Source organism: Paroedura picta, chromosome 17, assembly GCF_049243985.1.
Source record: "Paroedura picta isolate Pp20150507F chromosome 17, Ppicta_v3.0, whole genome shotgun sequence".
In the NCBI taxonomy this organism is placed as follows: Eukaryota; Metazoa; Chordata; class Lepidosauria; order Squamata; family Gekkonidae; genus Paroedura; species Paroedura picta.
Window position 1 is genome coordinate 4354137 of NC_135385.1, and position 15437 is coordinate 4369573.

Sequence of the window (15437 nt, forward strand, 5' to 3'; positions counted from 1 at the left end):
TTATTATTATTATTATTATTATTGATTTGTATCCTGCCCCTCACTCAGCATCTCCGGGCAGCTAACAGCATAGATAGAATACAGCTTAAGGTGCATTAAATGCCATTTCAAAACCATAAAATGACGCAAGGCATACACAATCGGTAAAACTAGGATTAATGACCCCCTCCCCATGACTGGGGAAGGCACTGGCAAACCACCCCGTATTGAGTCTGCCATGAAAACGCTGGAGGGCGTCACCCCAAGGGTCAGACATGACTCAGTGCTTGCACAGGGGATACCTTGACCTTTTACCTTTACCCCATCACCGATTGGCCGTAATCATGGATCAGCCCAGTATTAATGAGGGCAGTTCCCAATGTAACGGAGGAAAAAAGGGGAGGCCTGTCGTTGCTTAATTAGGACTGCACTGGCTTCAACCAAAGGCTTGGTGGAAGAGCTACGGAACTATGGGAGTTCCGACAGGGCCCCGGTCTCACTTGGGAGCTCATTCCACCAAGCTGGGGCCGGGGCTGAGATATGAGTCTTTGAGATCCTAGTCCAGGCTACTGCCCATTAACTTTTTGAGTGACCCCTAGTCCTACAAAAAAATGGGGTGGGGGGGGGATCTACTGCCCTTCCACTGTGTATCATTGTGTGAGTTTCTGTTGTTGCCCTCTTCGGGGATAATGATATTATCTCTCTCCCTTAGAGAGTTCTTGTGAATATGTGAATGAATATGGCATGCTACAGGACCGCCCTGAGTTACACTGTCCTGATCTTTGTCCTTTGTTCCTCTCGCGTAGACCTGGAGCTGAGGCGGCCGAGTTCCCCACTGATCGACATTAAGCCGATCGAATTTGGAATCTTAGGAGCCAAAAAGGAAATCGTTCAGCCTTCCATCTTGAGGAAACCCTACACTTCCGATGACTATTTCAGAAAGTTTGAGCCTAGACTCTACTCCCTTGACTCGAACAGCGACGATGTGGATTGCCTGACGGACGAGGAGATCTTAGCCAAGTACCAGCTGGGCATGCTGCATTTTAGCACTCAGTATGACCTCCTGCACAATTACCTGATTGTCCGGGTCATCGAAGGTAAGGATCTGCCACCTCCTATTTCCTATGATGGCTCCAGGCAGGACATGGCCCATTCGAACCCTTACGTGAAGATCTGCCTCCTTCCAGACCAGAAGAACTCCAAGCAGACGGGAGTGAAACGCAAAACTCAAAACCCCGTGTTTGAGGAGAGGTATACCTTCGAAATCCCGTTTTTGGAAGCCCAGAGAAGGACTCTGCTCTTGACTGTGGTGGATTTTGACAAATTTTCACGCCACTGTGTCATTGGGAAAGTGTCGATGCCCTTGAGCGAAGTGGACCTTGTCAAGGGTGGGCATTGGTGGAAGGCCCTGATCCCCAGCTCTCAGGTAAAGGAGTTGCTCTCTTCACGCCTTTGTTTTGAGGATGAAATCTCCACTTTTCTCCCCGTGTTAGCAACCGTGGCTTTATAAAAGAGCCATCTTCAAGGACTTGAAGGGCTGTCAGATAGACGCAAGGGTAGTCAACCTGTGGTCCTCCAGATGTCCATGGACTACAATTCCCAGGAGCCCCTGCCAGCAAACGCTGGCAGGGGCTCCTGGGAATTGTAGTCCATGGACATCTGGAGGACCACAGGTTGACTACCCCTGAGATAGAGGATGGAGCAGAGTTATTCTCTCTTGCCTCAGAGGGATGGACCAGAACCAAGGGGATGAAATTAATTCAAAAGAATTTTGGGCTGAACATCCGGAAGAAGTTCCTAACAGTTAGAGCTGGAACAGACTTCCTCGGGAGGTGGTGGGTTCTCCATCTTTGGATGTGTTTAAGCAGAGGCCAGACAGCCATCTGACCGAAATGCTGATTCTGTGCACTTAGTACAAGCAGAGACGACCTGTCAGCTGAAGATGAATAAACAGAAAGACATCTCCAAGCTGGGGTTGGCAAAAAGTTTTATTCAGAATGAGTTCCTAGGTATAAAACCTCGTTTTCGTATTTTACTTCCTCGGTGATTTTGTGACAGGTTACTGAGGAAGTAAAATACGAAAACTGGATTCTGTGAACTTAGGCAGATTGTAAATTGGTGGGCAGAAGAGACTGTGCAGGCATTGGTTCTTGTGGCCCTTTCTTGCATGCCCAGGGAATCCCCAATCACCACTTTGGGGGCGGGAATTTCCTGGAATTGGGGTCACAGTGGGAGGGCAGGTTGTTGTGAATCCCCTGCATTCTGCATGGGGTTGAACTAGAGGACCCTGGAGGTCCTTTCCCACTCTGTGATTCAATAGAAAAACATTAAAAACAGACAAGGAAATTGCATTGTAATGAGCCCAAGTCATTCTTCCTTCTTTCCTGGAAGACCTATATTTACTTGGGCTGTGTGTGTCGAGCTGACGGAAGTTTCCATGGCCGCCCTCCAAGGGACATGTTGATGGCAGCTGTCTCTTTAGGGCTGCAGGAGCCTGCAGAATCTCCTTCCAGCCCATGTGATTGTCAACTAGTTAACGGGTTCTTGCTGGCCTCCGTTGCTTTGATTTTTTCTCTCTTCCTAACGGTGATTAATGGGAACGTCTCTCCGCAAAGCAGTGCTGGTGCATCTCTTCCAAAGTTTTAAGGAGCTGCCTGATGTCATAGCTGCTACTAGTGTGTGTGAAATGCAGGTACAGGGTTAAATCCAGCTGTTGATCTCTGTGGGCCTCCCAGGAGTGGCATTTTGGGTTGTGGCAGGAAGGGGGGGACCCAGGGAGAAGCCAAAGCTTAGTGGGAGAGCATCTCCTTGGCTTGCTGAAGGTCCAGGTCCAGGTAGTAGATGATGTGACACACTGTCTACCTAAGGCAGCTGCCAGTCCGAGTAGGCAATTCTAGAGAGCCCAAGGTAATTGGGCATAAGGCAGCTTCATGTATCTTCATGTGAAGTCCCATTCCGCTTAATGGAAGTCCCTCCTGTCAGGGGAACTAACGTTGAATCCAGGCCTCAAGATCTGCTCATGGGAGCAGTGGCCATAGTGGGTCTTTTCCCGCTTCCTGGGCCTCCAACAGCTCTGAGGGTCAGGAGAGCCAATGGAATGTGCCATAGGACAGGTGTTGTGGCAATAAGGGAGAAGCCGATCAGACCATCAGCTCCTTCCACGGACTCTTCTGCTGGGTCGAGCTGCGTTCCATTCAGCCTCAGGAGTTGCCTCATTCATTTCCCCACAGAGGAGCCCCTTTCCGAAATACAAGCAGAAGTCATTGTGGAGTTAGAAGAGCAGGACGATCAGTTCTGCAGGAGGAACTGGCTAACTCTGTCCACCTGGGCAGAAATTCTCAGCTAGGGTCCTGGTCCTGTCCTTTTAATTGCATAGCCCAGGTAAAAATGATCTATAGCAGGGGTAGTCAACCTGTGGTCCTCCAGATGTTCATGGACTACAATTCCCTTGAGCCCCTGCCAGCAAATGCTGGCAGGGGCTCATGGGAATTGGTCCATGGACATCTGGAGGACCGCAGGTTGACTACCCCTGTTCTATAGTATCCCAGCATTTAAAAAGGTAAAGGTATCCCCTGTGCAAGCACCGAGTCATGTCTGACCCTTGGGGTGACGCCCTCTAGCGTTTTCATGGCAGACTCAATACGGGGTGGTTTGCCAGTGCCTTCCCCAGTCATGACCGTTTACCCCCCAGCAGCAAGCTGGGTACTCATTTTACCGACCTCGGAAGGATGGAAGGCTGAGTCAACCTTGAGCCGGCTGCTGGGATCGAACTCCCAACCTCATGAGCAAAGCTTTTCAGGCGGCTGCCTTACCACTCTGCGCCACAAGAGGCTCATCCCAGCATTTAAGGAAAGACAATTCCAGGAAGGCTGTTCTCATATGTCATGTCTAGGGGGGCAAGATTCACCACCTCTTAGACCAGGGGTAGCCAAACTGCGGCCCTCCAGATGTCCATGGACTACAATTCCCAGGAGCCCCCTGCCAGCATTCGCTGGCAGGGGGCTCATGGGAATTGTAGTCCATGGACATCTGGAGGGCCGCAGTTTGACTACCCCTGGTCTAGGAGGCCTTCCAAATCAAGAGGCTTCAAGGCATCAGGCTGGGGGGTTTGCCCTGTATAGTTGGAAAGGAGGTTTTCTGTGGAGGGGACTTCCTTTCCCAGTCCTAGAGACACCAGTGTCCCCCCCCATCTCCATAACTGTAACAGCATCACTTGACCTGCCCAGTTGGGTAGCATAACATGTGGGCATTCAGGGTAGAATAGGATGCTGGGGAGTTCCGGGGACCTCCTAGTGACCATAAGCCACCAGCTGCATGCAGACTGCTCTGCATCGTATCACTGCATTTCCAGGGGTAGAAAGCAGAGCTGTGTTGCTGTGTTTTGCCAGCTTGTTTTTGGCCTCTTGGACCTGGGGGTCCTTTGGTGAAATAGGCCATGCTCTGAAGATTCTTGGCTGCAGGAGCAGCTGTGCTGCTAGCTCCGAACATCTGCCTTTGTCCCAAAGTCTTTGAAGAGCTAGACTTTCTAAGCAACTTGGTGACAGAGAAACTATAATTGCAGTCAAGTGTAACTGCAAGCTGTGGAGTGTTATTGTGACAGACCGTTTTGGAAGCTCTCGTGCTCTCCTGCCCCCTGATCCAGACATTGGCCCAGATGGGTCATTTTCTGGCTGGCAATTAACCGTCAAGCTGTGGAGAAAGGAAATTTCACCCACATTTATCTGTGAAAAGAAATCCCAGTCTTTCCGGGTAAACAGTTTGTGCTCTTGTTAATCCTCTGAAGTTAACATAATGAATGCCTCTTTCTTGTTGGTCATATTTTTCTGTCGTGTTCTTGGTTCTCCACGTTGCCTGTAGCATTAGTTAATTCACCAAGCCACATCAGCAATGTATAATTCAAAACTTTTATAGTTTTGGAGACCATGATTTTATGGTTTAGCCCAGGAGTAGTCAACCTGTGGTCCTCCAGATGTCCATGGACTACAATTCCCATGAGCCCCTGCCAGCAAACGCTGGCAGGGGCTCATGGGAATTGTAGTCCATGGACATCTGGAGGATCACAGGTTGACTACCCCTGGTTTAGCCAAGTAAAGCCAGTATACTGTGGGTTTGGATTCCATGTTCCTCCAGTCTGTGCTTGGTTGTGTTGCAAAGTCTCTCTGTGACATCAGAGCATCTAAGCCAATGGCATTCCGGCTTATGTTAGAATGGTGCCACTGATTTCTGTGACCTGGCTGAGAACTTCAGATCCGTTTCTCTTTCATCCCCACAGTGCAGGGAAAGAAACAGGACTTGTGTAGTTGAAACACCAGGCTTAACTTGGCTCATGGAAGGCCTTTGGAGGCTCTCTCCTCTAAAATCAAGTGGTGTCAGAACCAAGGGAGAGGGTGACCTTGGGATGACTTTGCAGCTGGGATGAGAATAGGTTAAGGTAGAAGAAGAAGGGACATCTCCCAGCTGTTTTCTGTTCTTGCTCCCCCCCCCCATGTTACCCATTCTTCAGCGTGGTGCATTATGTTGTGTCTTCTTGAATCTTGAGCATCATTGAGACTTTTAATGTCTCTTCCCTTCATTGACTGGCAGTCTTCAAGCAAAGGTTGGATACACATTTTTCTTGGATGCTTTAGGATGCTTTGGGCTGATCCTGTGTTGAGCAGGGGGTTGGACTAGATGGCCTGTGTGGCCCCTTCCAATGCTATGATTCTATGATTCTATGATCCTGCGTTGAGCAGGGGGTTGGACTAGATGGCCTGTATGGCCCCTTCCAACGCTATGATTCTATGATTCTATGATCCTGTGTTGAGCAGGGGGTTGGACTAGATGGCCTGTATGGCCCCTTCCAACTCTATGATTCTATGATTCTATGAGTAGCCCTAGAAGGTAATGGGGGTTGACAGTAATAGTCATCTCTGTTCTGATGGCAATGGGGTATAGTGTTTAAATTACTGGACTAAAATCTAGGGAAACGGGGCCTAAATCAGGCTTCCTCGGGAGGTGGTGGGCTCTCCTCCTTTGGAAGCTTTAAACAGAGGCCTTAGTTATCTGACAGAAAGGCTGGTTTTATGAACTTAGGCAGATGGTGTGTGGGTGGGCAGGAAGGGATGTGCCAGTGTTTGTCTCTTATGGCCCTTCCTTCCATATACAGGGAATTGCTAATTGCCACTGTGAATTCACTCCAGGCTGGATTCTGGAGATATTGGATGGGGGTGGTGATCATTTGGGCATGACATTGGGGTCACTGTGGGTGGGCAGATAGTTAAGAATTCCTGCATTGTGCGGAGGGTTGGACTAGATGACCCTGGAGGTCCCTTCCAACTCTATGATTCTATCCCCACTCTGCTCCGGAAACATGACATTCTCTCTCAGCCTAACAATCTCAAAGCGTGGTTTTTAGGACAAAATTGAGACAGGAATAACAATGGTCTAAGCACTTTTGGATTCCCTTTGGGGAGAAAAGGTAGGTATAAATATCGAAAGCAGGAGTGTCAGACAACTCTGAGAGCCAGCTCTGATCCAAATATCACTTTGTTAGGCTGCATAAAAGGTCACCTTGTCATGTTATTGGAGAGAGAAGCTTTATGAAGCACACCGGCAAACCCAATTATTAGTTTTATAACTCAGAATACAAACAGAAGCAGTTTATTCCTAGCAGTGAAAGCAATTGATTTACTGGAGAACCCACAAAAAAACCTCCAATAAATGTATTTAATTACATGCAAGGCTAGGCTTCCCCCCTCCAAGGGATACCGTACAAAGATAGCTTACATTTCTATACAAATTAATTACTTTTTGTGTATATAGCACCTTTAGGAGGTAAGTCATCTTCCTTGCCAGCTTGGTGGAATGATTAAGAGCAATCACTTAATCTGGAGAACCGGGTTTGATTCCCCACTCCTCCACGTGCAGCCCGCTGGGTGAACTTGGGCAGTTCTCTCAGAGCTCTCTCAGCTTCAGCTACCTCGCAGGGTGTCTGTTGTGGGGAGAGGAAGGGAAGGCGATTTTGAGCCGCTTTGATGCAGCTTTTATGAATGAAAAGTGGGGTATAAAAACCAGCTCTTCTCTTGTCATGTTCTGTTTCCTCACGTTATGATAATAATAACAACAGCAATAACAAATTTATTTTAACCCTACCCGGTTGGCTCAGGGCGGGATTCATGCAATTAGCTTCACATTGATAATAAGGATTAAAAAAAAAATTAAGTGTTAACGTTTAAATTATGTTACATTATTTTTGAAATTATAATTGAAAGCTGCTGTCTTAACCATGCGGAGGGAGCCCAACTTTGTTGTTGTTTTGGATGGTGTGTTTTCTGTATTGTAGGCAGGGAGGCCAATGTTTTCCTGGTGTTAATTTTTCTGGCCTCAACCATAGGTCTGGCCAAACAGCTGTGTTTTGTAGGCCCTCTGGAACTGTTTGAGGCCAGTTTTACTTCTTTAGGTTGCTGGATCTTGTTGGTTGCTGGATCTTAATGCTCTTTGTGGGGGTATAGCAGAGGAGGTGGCCCCATAAGTATAGGAGTCCCAGCCTGTTTATGTCTTTAAATGTTAACACCAGGACCTTGAACCTAATCTAATCTCTGATCTGGAGCCAGTGCAGTAGGGTTCTCCATGTAGCCCCAATAAGCATTCTTGCCACTGAATTCTGGCCCAGTTGTAGCTTCCGGATCAGCCTCATCAGCATAATGCAATGTTCCATGTAAACCACCCAGAGCTGTAAAGAATGGGTGGTATAAAAATCCAAAGAAAGAAAGAAAGAAAGAAAGAAAGAAAGAAAGAAAGAAAGAAAGAAAGAAAGAAAGAAAGAAAGAAAGAAAGAAAGAAAGAAAGAAAGAAAGAAAGAAAGAAAGAAAGAAAGAAAGAAAGAATGAATGAATGAATGAATGAATGAATGAATGTATGTACACATAAATAAATAAATGAATGTGAAAACCCAGCCTGAAATTGCTGATCAGTTGGGCAAGGGGATGCAGGTAGATGTTGAATAATTTCAGGTAGAGAATAGCTCCTTGCTAGGCCTCAAATCCTCTTGTCAACTAGGCATTGGGTTGACTGTGAATGGCGGGAAACTCTTGGGTAGAACCTTGGGGCAGCTCTAGGAATGTTCAGAAACTCTATGTTAAATCCCTGGGCAGTTCTTGAAATGAGAAGAAGCTCTATGTTAGAACCTTGGGGCAGCTCTTGGAATGGCCAGAAACACTATGCTAGAACCTTGGCACAGCTCTAGGAAGGTTCAGAAACTCTATTTTAAAACCCTGGGCAGGGATGGGAATGGCTAGAAACTCTATCTTAAATCCCAGGGGCAGCTCTAGGAATGGCGAGAAACTCTATGTTAGGACCTTGTGGGAAAGTCTAGGAATGGCCAGAAACTCTATGCCAATATAGAGAGTCTGGTATAGGAATGGCAGGAAACTCTATGTAAGACCCTGGGGCAGCTCTATAAATGGCCAGAAAATCTATGTTAATAACCTGAGCGGGTCTAGGTATGGCCAGAAACTCTATCTTAAAACCCTGGGCAGGTCTAGGAATGGCCAGATATTCTATGTTAAAACCCTGGGCACGTCTAGGAATGGCCAGAAACTCTGTGTCAATATCCCGGGTCTGGTCTAGGAATGGCCAGAAACTCTGTTAAAAACCTGGACAGCTCTAGGAACGGCCAGAAACTCTATGCTAGGACCTTGGGTCAGGTCTAAGAATGGCTATAAACTCTATGTTAAAACCCTGGGCAGGTCAAGGAATGGCCAGAGACTTGATGTTAATATCCTGGGCAGGTCTAGGAATAGCGAGAAACTCTATGTTAAACACTGGGCAGGTCTAGAAATGTTAAATCCCATGGGTTGCTCTAGGAATGGCAAGAAACTTAGGACTTTGGGGCAAGTCTAGGAATGGCCAGAAACTCTATGTTAATATCCAGAGTCTGGTCTAGGAATCCAGGAAACTTGTTAAAACCCTGGGGCAGGTCTAGAAATGGCCAGAGACTTATGTCAATATCCAGGGTCTGGTCTAGGACTGGCAAGAAACTCTATGTTAAAACCCTGGGGCTCATCCAGTCTATGGAGAGTCTATGGAGCTCATCCAGTCTATGGAGAGTCTATGGAGCTCATCCAGTCTATGGAGAGGTCTATGGAGCTCATCCAGTCTATGGAGAGGTCTATGGAGCTCATACAGTCTATGGAGCTCATCCAGTCTATGGAGAGGTCTATGGAGCTCATCCAGTCTATGGAGAGGTCTATGGAACTCATCCAGTCTATGGAGAGGTCTATGGAGCTCATCCAGTCTATGGAGCTCATCCAGTCTATGGAGAGGTCTATGGAGCTCATCCAGTCTATGGAGAGGTCTATGGAGCTCATCCAGTCTATGGAGCTCATCCAGTCTATGGAGAGGTCTATGGAGCTCATACTGTCAATGGAGCTCATCCAGTCTATGGAGAGGTCTATGGAGCTCATACAGTGATTGGCGTTAGCATAGCTATCCAATGTAGTTGCTGACCATGGCCCATAATGCCAGAGAATGTCAGAGAATGCATTTTCAGTGTGCTTCTGCAGCTGAATTTTCCTGTGCAGATGAGGAAAACCCACTTCGAAAGTGCATTGGAAGTGCATCATTCATCGTGTGCATAATGGGCCCAGGAATACGGGGATTCTTCCTTGTAGCATGCTGGTCCCAATCCATTTAGCAATGTTTTTTAATTGATGCTCCTCAACCTTTAAAAAAAGGGAGGCCCTGGATCGTTGCTTGCGATGTTCCCCCTTGCTCAAAATGCCCTTTTTCCTCATTGTGTTTCATTCCTCTTGCAGAACGAAGTGGAGCTGGGAGAACTCCTGCTGTCCTTGAACTACCTTCCCAGCGCGGGAAGACTGAATGTCGATATCATTAGAGCCAAACAGCTGCTGCAGACGGACATGAGCCAAGGTTCAGGTAATGCTCAGCTCTTTTTCGACGCGATTGGGGTGCCGAGTTGCCGGGGCCTAGCTGTTAACATGTGCCTAGCTTGATAGCAAGGTAAGACTCTCACAGCAATTTGGATGTCGTATAAAAGGACTGACAGGCAGATGTTCACCAGAGTAGCCTTGAGAATCTAGACCAGGGGTAGTCAAACTGCGGCCCTCCAGATGTCCGTGGACTACAATTCCCAGAAGCCCCTGCCAGCATTCGCTGGCAGGGGCTTCTGGGAATTGTAGTCCATGGACATCTGGAGGGCCGCAGTTTGACTACCCCTGATCTAGACCTTTACAGCATATGCTGAACTGTTTGTGTGGCAAGTCAATTTCTCGACTCCACCCCAACAGGCTGGGGTTTAGACCACACCCTGGGGGCAGATTCAGATCACAGCGGGAAGCCAGCCAGGGCTGATTCTGCACTTACTTTGTTTATTCCGTTGTGGATCCTGCTGAATCCAGATCGATTTGAACTCGGGTCTTCCTCTCCCACCCCCATTGAAACAGAAAAGTGTTCTGAACGTGGTTAGGGGAGCTCAGAAGGGGAGGGGGGAGCCAAGTGCAGCAGGAACTTCTTTATTTCTTTTTTTGAAGGGGGGGGGGAGGATTGGAGACAGCAGAGGAGGAAAAAACCAAGAGGCAAATCTCTACTGAGAGAAGTTAGGGCTTCTCGAGCTTCTGCTGAGAAAAGTTAGGACTTCCCCTTTAAGGCAAGTTAGGGCTTCCCCTTTAAGCCAGGAAACCAGGAACTGACGCTCTGGCCAATTAGGGCTTCTCTACCACGGAGCTCAGCAGCAAATTCGGAATACGCAGAGCTCTGCATGCTTTCTCATGCTTTCTCAATCCGATTCTTCAAATATTGAGGGTTAGATCCACTCTAAGATATTGCAGGATAAAGGTAGGGTCACTCCGGATCAGTCATGCTTGTTGCAGAGGGAAAATTCAAATCGGTCAAAATCAAAACGGAAATCGCATTCAGTGGAGACGGCAGGGACTGAATCGACCTGGGATTGGAATAAAAGCTCCGTGCAGACTACACCCAGGCCTCTCTTTCAATGGAATTGTGATTGTTTAAAGTTAGAATTCGGAGTGTGGTAGTTATGAGAGAGAAAGTCAGGAATGTAAACTCACGCAGAATTCTTTCATGCCCCTACAGTTTCACAACTTCCCCTCATTGGTGGCTTTTAAGCAGTTGCTGGGCAGATACTTCTCATGGATGCACTGGCAGGGACTGATGGGAATTGTAGACCATGAACACCTGGAGAGCCACAGTTTGGCTTCCCCTGCTTTGGGCTGATCCTGCATGAAGCAGGGCATGGGTCTAGATAGCCTGTGTGGCCCTTTCCAGCTCTATGATATCTTTGAGGATCAGACCGTACCCATTGATTTTCCTCCACTGCAGTCCAGTTCTTGAGTTTCTCCCTGCTGTGGTCAGTCTCGGTGAGCTGGAGATGGTACAGTCCCATTTGCCACATCATTCTTCTGTATGCTTGAACCTGTGCACCTTGGCCTGTCAGACTGCTGAAATGGCTGCAAATGGACTGCGCTACTTCAGGCTGCAGGGGGGGGGGGACTACACGCTCCAGTGTTCCCTTGTATCGTGCCCTCAAAGTGGAAAACGCATCACACGTGAGGAGTCTTGCTACCTGCTTCTCCCAGAGTTGCTATTCTCCCTTCCACGTGAGGGGAGAACTAAAAAGGCAGCTCACCCCCTCTACAGTCTGAAATGGTATCGCCTGTTCTCCCCTTTCTTCCGCCTTCGTGCCTGAGCCAGTGAACTGGCAGGTGGCTCTGGAAGAGCGGAGGCTGTTTGTGGGTTCAGAAGAGGGCGTGTGTGCATTGGCCCGCCATCGTCCAGGGCATTATTTTGTTGCTGCTTCCTGTCGAGGAGCACTTGAGGAGAACAAAATTGCCGCGGCCCCTTCACAAGGCCAGCTTTTAGTTCGTCTTGGCGGAAAGCAAACAGGGTGCATTTTGACCTCTGAGGCTGAGCAATCTGGGTGACTCATGCAGGGATTCTAAGAATGCTCAGAGCCAGGCTGCTTTCAAGGGCCACCTGTCTGCTGAACGGCTAGACCTTAAACAATATCAGGGATTGCAGATGTCCCACGCGTGTCCCCAGCAGGCTAGGCCTCTTGCATGCATAGATCCACCCCCCCTGACCCACCAAAGTTCGTGTGAGCTAAAGAATAGCCAAATGAAACGAGCAGACCCACACGATGGCGAACAAACCGGTCAGTCCTAGAGGAGATCAGCCCTGACTGCTCCATAGAAGGCCAGATCCTGAAGATGAAGCTCAAATCCTCTGGCCCCCTCATGAGAAGGAAGGACTCCCTGGAGAAGAGCCTGATGCTGGGAGCGATCGAGGGCAAAAGAAGAAGGGGGCGACAGAGAATTTGGTGGCTGGATGGAGTCACTGAAGCAGTCGGGGCAAACTTAAATGGACTCCGGGGAATGGTAGAGGACAGGAAGGCCTGGAGGACAATGGTCCAGGGGGTCGCGATGGGTCGGACACGACTTCGCACCTCACAACAACACGACTACCCCCTGAAGTGGCTACTGCGAAATTCTTTTGTGTCTTGAAATAAAATGATGTTTATCAATGTCGCGCGATAGAAACACGCACACTATTTGGACACAATCCCGCCGAGCGTCGTTCACGTGAAAGGGGATTAAACACAGACAAAAATCCTGCTCCCCCCCAGAACGGGGAGTTAGTTTGGACTGGATTGTACCTGCCCACGTTGTATAACCTGCAAATCATCTATTTCCGTCCCATGGGTCAGGATCCTCCTGTTGGACGGTAGTCCTCCTTAGGACAGACAGTTTTAGCTCTGCCGCCCTCCAGCCATGCTTTTGGCCCCAGGCTGAGGAGAGAGAAGCAAGGTCACCCAGCAAAGTAAAGGTGCTTTCTTGGAGCCGGCCCTTGGCTGCTTCCTCGCTGGTGCTTGTCCTGTGGATCCCCAGTTGTAGTTCTGCTCTGCCGTTCCTGGGCTCAAGCCTTGACACTTGGTGGGGTTATAATTCTGACCCTCCTTCTTCCTGGCACACAGCACCAAGGTCTGGTGGCTTTCAGCCACATGCTTGCTGCTCACCGAAACTTGACGGTGGGAAGGTGGAAAGACCACCGATCGATTGAATTACTGTTTGTTTTGCGCAGAGTTGTCAGCTGGGAACGTCTGGGCCTGGCTGTAGCACAGACTCTCCTGTAGTGGACTGCCTGGCTGACCTTCCCGTTGGCTCCAGTGTCTCCAACTTGCCTTGTCACACTAGGGTGGCTTGCTGTCCCCTGGGAGACTCATCAGGGCAGGCTGCGGCTTCCCTGGGACTAGTCCTCGATTGAGGAAGACGAGTCTCTACCCAGGGAGAACCAGTGTGCCAGAGTGTTTAGAGCAGGGGTAGTCAAACTGCGGCCCTCCAGATGTCCATGGACTACAATTCCCAGGAGCCTCTGCCGGCATTCGCTGGCAGGGGCTTCTGGGAATTGTAGTCCTTGGACATCTGGAGGGCCGCAGTTTGACTACCCCTGGTTTAGAGTGCTGCACTAGAGTAGCCCTGAAGCTTGCCGTGGCCATGAACCTCTCAGTCTCCCTCAGCCTAACTTACCACACAAGATTGTTGGGTGAGCCCTGTGGGGAGGGGGAAACCATGTGCACTGCTGTGAGGACCTTGGGTGAAGACCCCGGCCCAAGGGAAGCCCACCTGGCCTCAACCAGGGCCAGGGCCTTTTCGGTCCTGCCTCTACCTGTTCAAGTGAGCTGCCGGAAGAGCGAAGGGCCCTGAAGGAACTATCTCAGTGGCACAGGGCCTGCAAGATGACGCTCTTCCGTCGGGTGTTGGGTTGAGGCCAGGATGCGGTTACCATCTATTGGCCCCTCCAATACAAAAATATTTCAGCAGTATAAGCAACCCATGTTGTTTTGTTTACTGTCAATTGATATTTTTGTTGGAATTGTTTTTATTGATTACACTGGGTTTTATGGTCTTGATCCGCTGCGAGCTGCCTGTGCTGGGAGCAGCGGGATATAAATCCAATCAATCAATCAATCAATCGGTTAAATGTACTAGATGGACAGTGGAGAAGACCACATTCTCCTTCATTTTGGCTGGGAAAACCTTTCAAAATTTCCACCTGACTTTCCTCCCTGCCAGAAACTAAAAGCACCTTACCAAAAGAAACCCAGAGACAAAAATATTTTTTTTCAAATAATTTAATTAATAGACTACCCTTCCCCAGTGACAGGCTTGAGGTGGTTTCCAACAATATTTAAAAGCATAAAACTTTAAAAACAGAATAAAATGCAATTTATACTCCTGCGTTGAGCAGGGGGTTGGACTAGATGGCCTGTATGGCCCCTTCCAACTCTATGATTCTATGAATTTGTTTTGTAGCCCCCGCAATATAACTGGCGAATCCAGTAGTGGTTGTGGTAAGAATACCTCTGATAGAGGGAACTTCATATTGAGTGGTGGGGGTGGGGAGAAACATGGAGAGGAGGGGAGGGGAGGAGAGGAGAGGAGAGGAGAGGAGAGGAGAGGAGAGGAGAGGAGAGGAGAGGAGAGGAGAGGAGAGGAGAGGAGAGGAGAGGAGAGGAGAGGAGGGAGGCCCGTAGAAGAATGGAAGAGTGCTGTCATACAAGCCCCGCAGAACTTTGACATCAGGACCCGGGGTCTTCCCTGGCAGTGCTTTCCACCTTTTAGTTCACCACCCTGGGTTGGTCCTGAATCCAGTGGCTCAGCCTCTGACTTTTGCCCTTTGGCTCACACTAAAGCCAAGAGTCTCTGCCCTTCCCAAATTCAGGACAGGAAAGAGACAACTCAGCTCAGATCTTACTGAGTTTTTCCAAACGTTCCCCCAGATTCTCTTCCTGTGCAACGTAACCAGTCACTGACGAACCGCAATAGCAAATTTGGAATTCTGCCCCTTTTCTCTCCAGATCCCTTGTGAAAATCCCAGCTTGTCCATGGGTTGAAGCTGGCAAAAACCAAGAAGACCTCTTTCATAAAAGGAACCATAGACCCCTTCTACAATGAGTCCTTCAGCTTCAAGGTCCCACAAGAAGAACTTGAAAACGCCAGCTTAGTCTTCACAGGTATGTCCCACACGGCAGTGCCCTCGTGTCTGGCAAAGAGATCTATTTCTGTTTCATATGCCGAGAGTCAGGGTGGTGTAGTCTCTCCCTCGGACTGTGGAGCTCCCTGGACCAACCTCACAGGGTTGTTGTGAGGATAGAATGGAGGATCCCTGAGTTCCTTAGAGTGAGGCATGTTGTGGGTGTGTTTTGTAGGAATAATATAATCCTTAGAAGTGTAGCTGGGTGGAGAAGAGGTTGCACGAAGGACAGACAAGTAAAATGTAATTACTTTTGTCTTTCTGTGAAGGGACAGTTAGGTAAGTATGCCCTTTTTTCCAAAATAGTGATGTGGTGCGAACGGCAGAAATGGTAACACAAGCCGGGGGGGGGGGGGGGGAACAAGCAGCAGGTCCCAGGGTCTTAGGCAAACAAGGGGGTAAAATACAGA

At 48.7% G+C, this 15437-nt stretch overlaps 1 protein-coding gene across 5 annotated transcripts in view; it reads left to right on the top strand.

The window, feature by feature from the left end:
• Positions 1-15437, top strand: part of SYT17 (synaptotagmin 17) — a 57181-nt gene that overhangs the window by 22445 nt on the left and 19299 nt on the right. For 4 of the 5 annotated variants that reach the window (XM_077316349.1, XM_077316350.1, XM_077316353.1 and 1 more), the window contains 2 exons: positions 786-1405; positions 9774-9894. In XM_077316349.1, the coding sequence (XP_077172464.1) occupies positions 786-1405; positions 9774-9894 (741 nt within the window). The remainder of the gene's footprint in view (positions 1-785; positions 1406-9773; positions 9895-15437) is intronic. The other variant, XM_077316352.1, reaches the window with a different exon arrangement.